Consider the following 12,870-nt stretch of genomic DNA (forward strand, 5'->3'; position numbering starts at 1 on the left):
GTTCGCTGCTGTGCGTTGCTTTTGATAAAGTGAACGAACAACATCGCAATGGGTAGGAGCAGCGTACAATTGATTTCCGCTGTCCATCAGTGAGAGCGTGTTTTTTACGACCGGCTTGATGGGCGTCAGCTGGCAGCGCTCTGTTTATAAAAGGATTAGCGGTGACGGTCTTTGGCCCAAAGGAGGGGATTCGTTGAATGTCCATTCGTAATATGTCCATGTTGTGACCTTTCATCACGAAAAAGTCAGCAAGTTGCAAATGTTATTTAAATGAAAACAAAAATTGATTCTTACCAGTATGTTCTTGTTTGTCTTGATAATGAATGCATCAGCTTTCACAGAGTATTACATGAAGGTTGAATCAAATATTGTTTTCAATTTTATTTCCCTGATAATAATTTGTTGATTAAAGTCTATGAATAATAAACCAGCTTCTGTTAAGATACCCTGATGAATTGTACCAAGACTTTATGATTCCTTCCTGATAATGAGAGTAGGCACATACTTTGTAAAAACCTGAACAACGCAATTTAAAGTCTGTATCTGACCCTGAACGTTTTCACAGATAATAGATTGATTCTTACCTTCCAGAAAAAAAAAGCAAGTGTCATAACCGACTGTCTTCCCTAATCTGGAAAAAAAAATACCATAAAGCATTTGCCAACATTATGGTCGTTATGGAGTTGGAGGGTCACAAATTTTTTGAACTCATTTTCCTCGGAAGAAAGATGCTGAATCGAATCGCTGTTTCTCTCTATTTGTGCTTTTCATAATTTTTCTGTCATTCCGCAATAAATGCCATTTCTGTCTATGTGTTCACATAGTGTTGCACTTAACGTCTTAAGTATCGTTTGTGATATCAATCCTCTTCAACATGTTAGCTGTTGCAGTTTGTAGGCACTTGACTTTCCAAAATTTCTGTCTTGTTTTAAATGTTGCAAATCAAACAGGCTATCGTTATGCTGATCGCTACAGCACTTATCGTGAGTAATTAGTGGATATATTTGATTAAAAACAATCTTAACACATACATTTACACAAGTCATAGAGCTATATCTGCATACCATACATGTATGTCCATAGGGACTAGTCTATTTCAAGCCTGAAGAATGTAGGCCTTTTGTGTTATGAGAATGTTGTGTGTACATGATTTGCATATCTCAAAATTAATGCAATTATATTTTGGGACAATTAGAACAGAATCGTTGAAGTGTAAAGTCGAATACTACTAGTACGTGTTGATAAGACAAGTTAAAAGGTGATTGGTACTGTTAAATCTAAAAATAGCACCCTTTTTTTGACTTGCAATTTTTAAAGCAAAACGCTTGATTGGAGAGATTCATTCTTGCGTTTTTCTTTGATAAGTGCAGTCAAAAAGCTCTGACATGTTTTTTAATTCTCTGCACTATTTTTAATTAGTATTATTATTACCTTAATTTCTAAAGGGGTTTTCCCATTGTATTCAATGTTGCACAACCTATTTATTCTGTATTGCAGTTAGGTTAGTTTCATAATATGGCATTGTAGTAGTGGAATTAAGTGCATGTCAACAACATTTAGTCATCTATACATGTACATCAGGGCCCTGTCTTACACAACTATGGACGGCCAGCAACATCAACATGTATTATTCATGTCTGTTCAAAATATTTTCTAACTATGATGTGTATTCATGCATTAATTGTTTTCTTGAAAATTCACTGCGCATCTCTTTGCATGCAGAGGACAATGTGCAAGTTTTTCGTATAAAAAAATTATGACACCGATGGATTTCCATAGAGTTACGATTGATCGGATCAATCGTAACTCTTTGTAAGACGGGGCCCAGAACTTGGAATATCATTCTGCACAAATTTTGTATATATCTATTAACTTTGAATTGGCTTACTCTGAAATTCATTTCTTCTGTTAGCATGGATCCTTCCTTCTTTCTCTCTCTCTTAAATCTATAATGGTCTTTATTTTTTTAAATCTGGAGATTTTTCATTCAGAATTCTTAGTTTCTCAATATTATTCCAAATGAAGTGCCCGGAAAGATGTGTTATGTGTATATTGATTTGATATTGCTCTTTCAGTTGCTATTTCCACTTTCAATTGCTAGCACTTTCAGTAGATCTCCCATTGTTGCATCATCTAAAAATCTCAACTCACGATCGATCACTGCTTCAGACCACAATCTGTTCATTGGATAACTATTCATGATATGTCTGAATGAAGTTGGATAAATGACAAATTAACTGCACGGAGGTTAAATCGTAAGGCTCAGGATTGTGATGCATCATGCATGTAGTACATCACAGTTCTGTTAAGATAAGAGTGTAAACCTTACAGCCGCGAGCAAGTGGCAGCAATGCATGTTTGCCATCTTACTGATCACAAAAGGCTACTGAAAGTGCTATTAATTGTTATGAATGAGCATGATGTAATAGCTATAACACTAATGTATAATATTATGAAGGAAGTATGATTTTCTCTATTATCAAATCAAATTAGCAGAATTTAAGAGGAAGAGAATTTTTTGGTGAAATACATCAAGACATCAATAGAAGACATTTTTGAGGTTCATTCAATGCTTACAATCATTTTTGACAAGTCATGAGAAAGTTCTGGATTTTCGCACGCCTGTGTAGTACTTGTTAGTGAACACTGCTTAGAATCACCTTTTCAATGATTTAATCCCCTTGAAATTCATGCATAAATTACTGCAACCTCCAGTCAACTCAATGGCCCATATTCTGAAATTGGGTTTAAGTTAAACTCTGGATTTAAGTTGTGGTTTAACTATAGATAGCCAACAGTGACATATATCTCTCGCATTGAAGGGTCCGATTCATCAGCTTGTGTGACGCTCACATCATTCATAATAGGATATAATAATTGAAATTGTTTTCTTCACCTTAAATGCAGGAGGAAATAGCAAATACACATAAAAAACATTTTGACACTTTTGGCTTCCCATAATTTTAGCACAGAGTTAGTCCATGGTCTAAAGGCCACCGCACACCTTACGACTGTTCGCGATCCAATTTTTTTTTTTTTAAAGCAGGTATTTCTGCATTTATTAATAAATCAAAATTACAAATTTATAACAATGATATAACATCAAACATACATAATGATCAAATTACAAAGGTGACAATTGTATAGTAGTTAAGTAGATGTAGACATAATTCATGTAAACAATAAATAAATTCAAATGCAGAGGCCAGCTATCGTAAGCTGAAAGCTTGAAATAATAGCAGCCAGGGACAAATCGCATTTTGCTCATTTTCTATAAATGTGAATGGGACATATCATTTTATTTGAGGTTAAAATTGATTGAAAGAATACTAATATAACCATTTTGAAAGATTGCAAGTCTTTATTTTGGAGTAAAGGCCAAATTAGTTTCAAATCGTAGCCAATCGTACGACTGCTATGACGTCATTACGACTAGATGTTAAATTTGCTTTTATTCTAAGAAGGATGATAGCATAGTCACAGATTTGAACATAGGTATTCGTATGATGATTGAGAACATTACACAGTAAGAAATTCCATGTCTCAATATTTGCATCAAATTCTACTACGTTTTATTCCAAAATCGGGTCGCAGACCAATCGTAAGGTGTGCGGTCGCCTTAAGTTATTACACTTTAGAATACAGGCCAAAGAGTCTAGTTACTAATTACCTTCCTCCATTGCTTAAAAATGGAATTTCAAAATGGAGTTACTAATTACCTTCCTCCATTGCTTAAAAATGGAATTTCAAAATGGAGGAGAAAAAACATCTGTTTTTTTTTTTCTTTTCTGAAATATGCTTTGTGCGTTTTCTCTTTTTCTCCATCATTATTATTGCTAAAATTTCTAAACGTGAAATCTATTTCATGGACATTTGTTGCATTTTGTTATTATTTTCCATGCTCCAAAAATCAAGAATGTAGCCCATATTCACATAAAAGTTTTACAGAATTTAGTAATTTTTACATCTTATTCTATTTTCTAAAGGGTTTCATGTATTACTGTTTATTACTTGAAGAGAGTATGATGTAGTTTAGAAGTCAGAAAAGTATGCAGAAGTTCACTGTGGGTTTAATAGCATGAATGTTTAATCTAATAAGTTGATGTGTAAGGATCTGTTGATCACTCTCATTGTGGTGGCATGCATGTTGATTTGTTTAACTTGTTCGAAAAGAATACCGGATAACAATCATTTTGTATATTATTCCTTTTGTTGTTTTATATTATGCTTTTTTGCATGAATTGTGTAAAATTGTACATTATGCCCAAGGTGCAATGAAAGAAAGAATAGAGAGAGAGAGGGAGAGAGATATTGATTTTTGAAATTAGGTTAGATGTCATATTTAACTTTGGTGAAAACTTGATTTTCACTGTTAATACAGTTAGATCATTTTTAACATGAATTAGACAATACTTTCATCATGCTCATAAGTTGCAGTGTACATTTACCAAAAAAAGAAAGCTGTATTCATCCCCTGTATTTATATAAAATTGTGTTGTGACGACAACTTGAATACCGTATATAATTTTGACGTTTCTAAAAGTCGTTTGTAAAAAAAAAAATAATAATCAAGTAACATGTGACTACAATTTAAGTGTTTGATCAACTTCCATGCTTTCAATAAAGATGTGAGGAGGTATCTATTTGTATGTCAAAATGTAGATGATTCTTTGAATTTCATTTTTTTCTCCCTTTTTCCACTGTGCAGACCCCAGGCACATGACACAGACCCCACCCCCTATGTTTAGGAATGCATCAATGGCCGTCTCCAATTCATCACTGCAGAGTGACGAGATGCAGCGTGATGATGGAATGGGTCGAGGAGGAGGAAGTGGAGGAGGGGCTGGAAGAGGAGGAGGAAGAGGAGGGGGTCGAGGACGAGGCAAAGACCACTTCGATTACTCCTGGAATTACCGTAGTTTGCCAAGAGGCTTGAAATATTAGAGTCCTTTTTTTTTAATATTCTTGGAATTCTCCCCACATTCAACATGAAATGACTTGGCTATTCTGTTCTACTTATTTATTCATTTATTTACCATTAGATGGAAATTGATTCATTTTTTTTGTACTGTAGAGCATGGAGGATAACATACCAAACGGTTTTTTAGATTTATTTTTGTATTCGATGCTGATGCTTTTTTAACGATAACTTGATCCATGTTGATAACACTATCATACATTCTTTCTAAAGCATGCTGGATTCATGCTTTTTTCTTTTTTAAAAATATCATTAATGTGTGGTTCAGGATCATTTACAATGTTAACTCCTCAGTCTTTAATGTACCAATGTCCATGTATGCATTAAGGTTATCAAAGTATTGCAAATGTTCATTCATGAAATTGGTACATGTATCAAACTATGTTATTTTCACTGAAGCCTTATGTGTTTTTAAATTGATTTTAAAACCAAATTATTCCTTGATATTATCCATAAAAAAGTTATTATGTCAACATGAGCTTCATTTTCAACTATGAAATGAGTATGAAATGACCTTAAAAAAATCATATAGAAGTACCTTTTCAGTAGAACATGAAGGATTAGTGAAAAATGATGTGTTCCCATTCTCAATTAGTATGATAATGTTATGTGATCTCTTTTGTTTTATCTCTGATTTTATTATTTTTTAAATTCTATTCACTCTGATCATTGTAGAGTCAAAACTTTACCATGGATAATCATTATACACACATTTGATTTTGATTAGGTTACAAATACCTCTTTTCATTCCTGATTTTTGTTATTAAAAAAATTTTAATGAATTTTCATGGGCTATTTTACACTGTGTGCTTTAGGTGAATAACAATGTCATCATTTATAGACAGTAATCATGTAATAGCAATGTTTTCTTATTTAATATAAAAGATATATGGAAAATAATTACAGGCAAACTGAATTCAGTCTTGATTGATGGGGGGTGCCCGAGAAATTGATTTAAAAGCGGAAGGGGAGGAGTATTAGCCTGTCTGTGAATCTACTGTGATGTCATGCTACGATTGTGTCTATTTCTTGTCTGTACTTTTGTTTTCCTCAGATGAAATTTGTTTGTGTTTGTGGCGACTTTCAGTTGTATAACACCAGCATAACACCAGCCCGGAATCTATATATGTCCACACCAGAGAAGTATTGAAACAACACCAGTTTGGAATCAAACCGATGCTGCTTTAATACTAATTGGTGTTGTATAAACACCTATCTGGTGTTAGACCAAAACAAAACTGGTGTTGTTTTAACACTTCTCTGGTGTGGACATATATAGATTCCGGGCTAGTGTTAAATCAACACCAGAGTTTTTGCAGTGTAACAAGAGTATTTTCAGTGCTTGGGAACAAACAATGAAAAAAATGCTGGCAACTTGGAATTTTGAGCACTTTTGGTATTATATTACTGACAAGCAACTATTTCTTCATATTAGGCCTTCTTCATATCATAAAGGTCCTTGCATACCATGCCATCATTTGTGGAGATACCGTGCCTTGAGCTTTGTACACCAAAACTTCAGTCCATTAATTTCAAGTTTTGGTATAAAAGTGAATATGCCACCACCTTTGTTTGCTCATGGACTGTTGTAAGTCCATGGTTTACTCACGTATTGAGTTAACAATGTAATGTAAAAACTCTGGTGTTGATTTAACACCAGCCCGGAATCCTTATATGTCCACACCAGAGAAGTGTTAAACAACACCAGTTTCGTTTTGGTCCAACACCAGATAGGTGTTTATACAACACCAATTAGTATTAAAGCAGCATCGGTTTGATTCCAAACTGGTGTTGTTTCAATACTTCTCTGGTGTGGACATATATAGATTCCGGGCTGGTGTTAAATCAACACCGGAGTTTTTGCAGTGTGGGTTGTAAGCAGGACTGGTTTTAACTTTGGATTACTGTTCGATTACCCAAAGCAACCAGCACAAATGTGTTAACTTTTGCTGTGTGATCGCTCACTTCGGAACACACGTTGCCTCATCTTCAGGTGTACTCAATCTTTTGTGGTGTAAATGAGCTAAGAAACGGACCAAGCCTTGATATTCATGCCTTGCATATTCTTTACAAAAAAAAAAGAAGAAAGAAAGTATGCTGTGAACTTGCTACTACTGCCAATTGTATAGTCATGATTTATGTAATAAGCAACTAGATTATAATCTCTCCATAGTCAGTGAGTGTATTCAATGGTATCATGGCTCTGTAATATCATATGAGGATATAATAGTACATTTCAGCTTAAATTTATGGCAAGCCATGTACCAAAATACACTCAATGGTGAATGTTGTTAATTGTATCTTTTTATCTAATATGGCTCAGATGTGTACTCAATTATTTGTATTCAAGTCCCTATATTCAATCACAAGGCTAAAATAAGATTACAATGTCCAATTGTGATCTTTTTTTTCAATTAGAAAAGGAAACGCATTGCATTTCAATCTAATCACGAGTATTCATATTGCCCACATTTTCCATAAGAAGCACTGTATTCAAATTAAAAATGTTTTTTCATTAGATTATTCAGGGATGTCATAATTATTCGGATGGATTTGAAAAGCAGTGATTTTAAATTTAGTGCTTATTAAAATTCCATCCATATTGAACCTTTTTAGAATTATTTATTGAATTATTTAAAAATGATGGCTCTATTTAAACAACAATTTAATTGATTATATTTGTTAATTTATTACAATTAAAGTTATCTTGACTTTATCTATAAATCACAATGCCCAGAATATATACATGTTTTTTTAACAAGAACTAATATTCCATCTTAGCCAGTCTACGGCGGAAATTAAATATAAAAATTAAGTGGAAGGTTTAGATGAATTACAAACACATGGAGTAATGCAAGTAATCAAATCATTAACAGCGGATTCAGAAAATGATCAAGAACGCATTTTGAAATTTTACAGATTTTTTCATAAGTAATGAGATTGTTAAAATGTGATGCCAAATTATTCTAAACCAAGAAAAGTTATCATTTTGCTCATAACAGAAGCATGGGTATGTTGTTCTTCATAATGTGGGTATTTATTTGGTAGTTTTCTTCTGTGTTCCATTCTTATAATGGAGTCGATCTAATTTCACCTCAAAAGAAGTAGCCTCTGTTTATTGAAATTGTGAAGGGAAATATTTGGACAACTCATGAAGATTTTGCCTATAGGAGTTGCTAAAATGTGGCAAGTACCACTTTTCTATGTGTGTGGTTGATATGAAATCTCTGATTCTCTTTTTGATAAAGATTGTCTTTTTATCTTTTATTGGATAATTTACTAAATTCTATCCCTATAGACTACCTTCCTTAGTAGGGAATTCATGTCTTTTAGTATTATTATTTTCGATCATAGAATTGTAAGAGCATGCATACATTTGGATCAAATGAAATTACTCCCTTTTGTGTTTAAATTTTATTTCTCAATTAACTTTCTGCATATATATTGCTGGCTAGCACAAAGTATTCTCAAATATAGTCATTATGAGATATGTGAATAGTAGCATTTATTATTTAACATATATTTCGAAGTTCACACAATACATGGCAAAAATATTTGTGTTACAATGATCTGTTTTGGATGCTCTTCTGAAGCACGTTGATTTAATCCACGAAACCTTGATTTTTGTTTGTGATCATAAAATGTTATTTGTCGTGGCCTTCTTTTTAAAAACATAGCAAGACAACAGATTCTTGTATGCTAGACAACTCACTCTGTCTGTGTGCATGGTAAATCGAGAAATGTAAGACATTTTATAGTTTGTAATCTATTGTACAGATTGTACAAAATAAATCATATATGCATTAGAATTGTAAATAACTTTTTTTTGTTCTTGTGTGGTTCAAAGCACATCCAACGCTTATATCCTCTATGGTTATTTTTTTTACACTTTTTTTTTTTAGAATGAATTATCAATATTTATCCTTTGTATGTGTTCGTTTGCCAAGGTAGTATCACTTTTAATCTTAAATCAAAATGGCCAATTATATCCTGTTGATGAATTTATGATAATGAAACGATGAGTACTTGTCATCAGTATGCTTCAACGCTCACAGTACTTTGATGTCGCTAATCTTCTTTAAAAATCTGGAGTATTTTTTTTTACACAGAAATACTGACCTAGGTTGGTTGTGTTTGAATTCATTAGAAGGATATTGTTTCTTGGGAGGGAGGGAGGGAGGGAGGGGGGGGGTGGGGGGGGGGACGGGAGGTATGATCTGCCAAAGTAATTCTTATGGTTTTCAAATGAATTTTAATGCTCGATTGTATTCATTTTTAGAACAATGTTATTCTGGTTCTAGATCAACGTAATTCTGGAAGTGAGGAAGCAAGTCATCTAATTTGCTCGTGATTGAACTTTTGAATTTCCATTGCCGATAGAGCGCGTTTGATTGTTCAGGTTTTTCCATTTTCATCTGGTCTTGCCATTGCAGTCTGTTTTCAAGTCCAATGTTTTCTTATTTGTATTCCCAGTTGTCGTAGAAACGAGTTCAAATTGTAATCTTTGTTAGAAGAAAATCATCAACTGTAATGAATTCCAATTATGATATTCTTCTGTACATTATTCAGCCATCTGGTTGTGATCAGAGTTATTTTTCAATAAATAGAAAGAAATAGCTGTGTATAGATAATTATCTGAATGAAATCAATTTTCACCGTCAGGTGCAGAGTTTTAACCTTTTTTTTTTAATTGCATTGTAAGAATGTATATGAAAAATATATAAATAAACGGTGATGAGCCTGATTGTTTTTAAGAAATCTATTTTTTACGGGGGTTCGGAGCCTTATACCGTGCTTCTCTCTCCCATGCTTGAAAATTTGACTGGTTCTCTTTGTCAAGATCTAATGAATGAATAAATGAATGAATCTTGATCATTTTATTATCAAGCACATGGCATATGTACATGTCTGTATACTACTCATTAAAGTTTGTACAAAGACAAAAAAAAATAAGAGAAGTCTCTTTCTTTGGCGTGTTTGCTCGTGTACTTATGGGAATGAAAGTCGCCTATCTTTCTTTGTCTGTGTGTGTGTGTTCAGTTGTTGAGGGTGTGTGTTTTGAATATGGGGAATGATTCTATAAAGTGCTTAGACATGCTTAGAAAAGTGCATGCTCATCATTAAAATGTGTGTTGATTGGTAAAGGAATTACGGTACACTATCCAACTCTAATATGAAGGAAAAGTGGTTTGATGTGTCAAATATTGCTCTATGGGGGTTAAAAGGAGATTAATCAGAAGATGGAGAGGGTCCTTCTCATACAGAGAGATGGTCAGTTTATAATAATGATAATAAAGGGCACTTGTCATCATCTGAAAGGGGGGGGGGGGGGAGTGTGTAATATTTAAGTTCTCAGCACCAAATAATATCCAAGTATCATCCCTGGCTAGGCCATTAAGGATGCCATGCAAATTGTGTATTGTTGAAGGCTAGTTCCGCGAGGGGCGTTTGACCTTTCTTTATTCTACAACTGCATTACCACGCAATAACACTAATATTAATCAATCAATATTTTATATCACCTTCAATCAGAATAATAAATTGATAATCAAATCGTATCAGGCCTGGAGTGTCGGTCACGACGATGCGTGTTCCCACTGCCGAACTCGTCAATCCAATCAAGTCGTGTCTTGTCTAGTTTGACAGGTTCATGTGCCCTCTGATCTGTGGTTTTCAGCTCTTCGTATTTTCTTCTTATTTGTTTTATAAAATGAAAGTGGCGTCCATCATCTTCCCGTCTCTTTGTAGAGGTCCTTTTGTATCAACCGAGTCTGTTATATCAATAACAGGAAATCTTCAAAGCCCCATGATCTCTTTGACGAGATCATGGGGCTTGTTTTGTCGACATGGTGCGATATTTCATCTTGCCATGATGACTAAACAGCCTTGTTTTGTCGACAGAGTGAGATGACATGGTTCGATATTTCATCTTGCCATGAGGACTTCAAAAACTTGTTTTGAGTCGAAAGGGTGAGATACGTAATCTTACCAAGTCGACCTAACAGCCTTGTTGACACTGTAATGGCATGTCATCTTGCAAAGTCGACTTACAAAAAGTTTTAATGTTGACATGGTGACATACGTCATCTTACCATATTCACTTGGTGAGGTAATGTGTCTCATATTGTCGATTTGTAAAATTGTTATAAGTCGACGTAAGTGAATAATGTATCTTACCACATCATCGACATACGACATTTTATATGTCGACTAGGCAAGATCACATGCAGGATAATGTTTCTTGCCATGTCGACATGATAAGTCGGAAAGGCCTTTTAAACTATCTCGCCACGCCACAAAGTAAATGACACTGTCTTTATACCGTGGTTTTTAAGATAACTATAAAAAGCAGTATGGCGTATCAGACGGAGCGCCCTTTACTAAAGCCCCCATCACACTTATTCCGAATCAAGCAGAATTGGCCTGAATGAAAGGTCTATTGTTTGACCACCAATTGGTCATTTAAATCTACTTCCAACATCGTTCGAGAATACCCCTCGAATGTTTTGAACATGACCAAAACCTTCGGGACGGCCAAAAGAAATGACAAAAATATTTCGAATGCACTCAGAATGCAGTCAGAATATTTAGAATGCCCCTAGAATGTCCAAGAACGTAGCACGAATTATCAATCTGACTCCATTGCGGTTCATTTTGACTAGTGTATGATGGTACACCTGGTCAATTTACTGAATTTCAACTCCAGTTTGATGAATTCATAAGTTCCTCCCAAAAATTTCTAGATTTTTTGAATATTTTTTCTTTCCAGCTTCTGCTCGATTCCTGCTGATTCCGAATAAGTGTGACGGGGGTATAATAAAAGGATAGAGAGAGTGAGAAGTGAGAGATGGGCGACAATGAGACAGGAAAGTCTGAAACAAAAAGGGTCCCCCCCCCCCCCACATCACCACCAATCTCTTTACCCAACGCCCCGGCGTCATGTTCTTTTCAGGTAGGCCTATTCTGTATTGGACGTGGTCATCGTTAATTAATCAATTTGGAATGCAGTAGCCCTTGAATGAAGTATTGTAATATCTTAGGCATGCTGGACGGTTATTTGTCACTTCATCTTGCACAATTATTGCTCCAAGGTTTACAAAAAACACCCATCAAAATAGTGAGTTCTATATCATTTTTTTACAAGTACTTTAATAATTTTTTGAATGAAGTTTTGTTTTCAATTATTATTATTTTTTTTTAATCTGATACAGCATGAATAAGGCTGGTGTAGAATAAGAGGAAAGTATATAATCAATTTCAGCAGATCCTGAGATGAAGTTGATATAAATATTGAATAAATGACAACAATTTGATCCCCCCCACACACACACACACACACATTTTGTAGAGAGATGGATGTTATCTCCTTTCCACTGGCTAGATGGTCAATTTGGGGACATGATGAACCCCCCCCAAAAAAAAAAATTCTGAATAATCTCTTAAAAATTTATTTTTTGATTTGAAAAGGTCTAAATTTTAACTTGCAACTAATGCGGGAGGGCAGGAGTTCAAGCCCCGGCCGCATCAGACCAAAAAACGTTAAAAGATGGGAGTTGCTGCTACCCTATCCTTTTTGGCGATCACCGGTTGAAGGGATAGCGCAATGTCGATCTGGCACTGCTCAGTGGCTGCTGCGGGCCCACGATTAATTGGGCAAAATTATATGAACACCACACGGCTTGTTGTTCCTCCTAGTTTTGTTTTATTTATTCATTCATTCATTCATTTACTTTTTTTTAATTTTTTTTTTATTTACTTTTTTTTTTTGGGGGGGGCACTGTTGTTTCTCGAGGTGTAGGTTCGATTCCTTCCACATTCCACAATGACGGTATGTTTCTTCAAAACAACAGTTATCATAAATATCCTACCAGACATAACAGCAACCGCCTGTG

General features: G+C 34.5%; 1 protein-coding gene across 1 annotated transcript in view; it reads left to right on the top strand.

Moving 5' to 3' along the window:
- LOC129257869 (membrane-associated guanylate kinase, WW and PDZ domain-containing protein 2-like) overlaps positions 1 to 5,204 on the top strand; it is a 63,953-nt gene extending 58,749 nt beyond the window's left edge. The window contains exon 23 of the mRNA XM_054896296.2: positions 4,709 to 5,204. Within this exon, the coding sequence (XP_054752271.2) occupies positions 4,709 to 4,944 (236 nt within the window). The 3' untranslated portion in view covers positions 4,945 to 5,204. The remainder of the gene's footprint in view (positions 1 to 4,708) is intronic.
- The last annotated feature ends 7,666 nt before the right edge of the window (positions 5,205 to 12,870 follow it).

This window comes from Lytechinus pictus, chromosome 3 (genome assembly GCF_037042905.1).
Source record: "Lytechinus pictus isolate F3 Inbred chromosome 3, Lp3.0, whole genome shotgun sequence".
Lineage (NCBI taxonomy): Eukaryota > Metazoa > Echinodermata > Echinoidea > Temnopleuroida > Toxopneustidae > Lytechinus > Lytechinus pictus.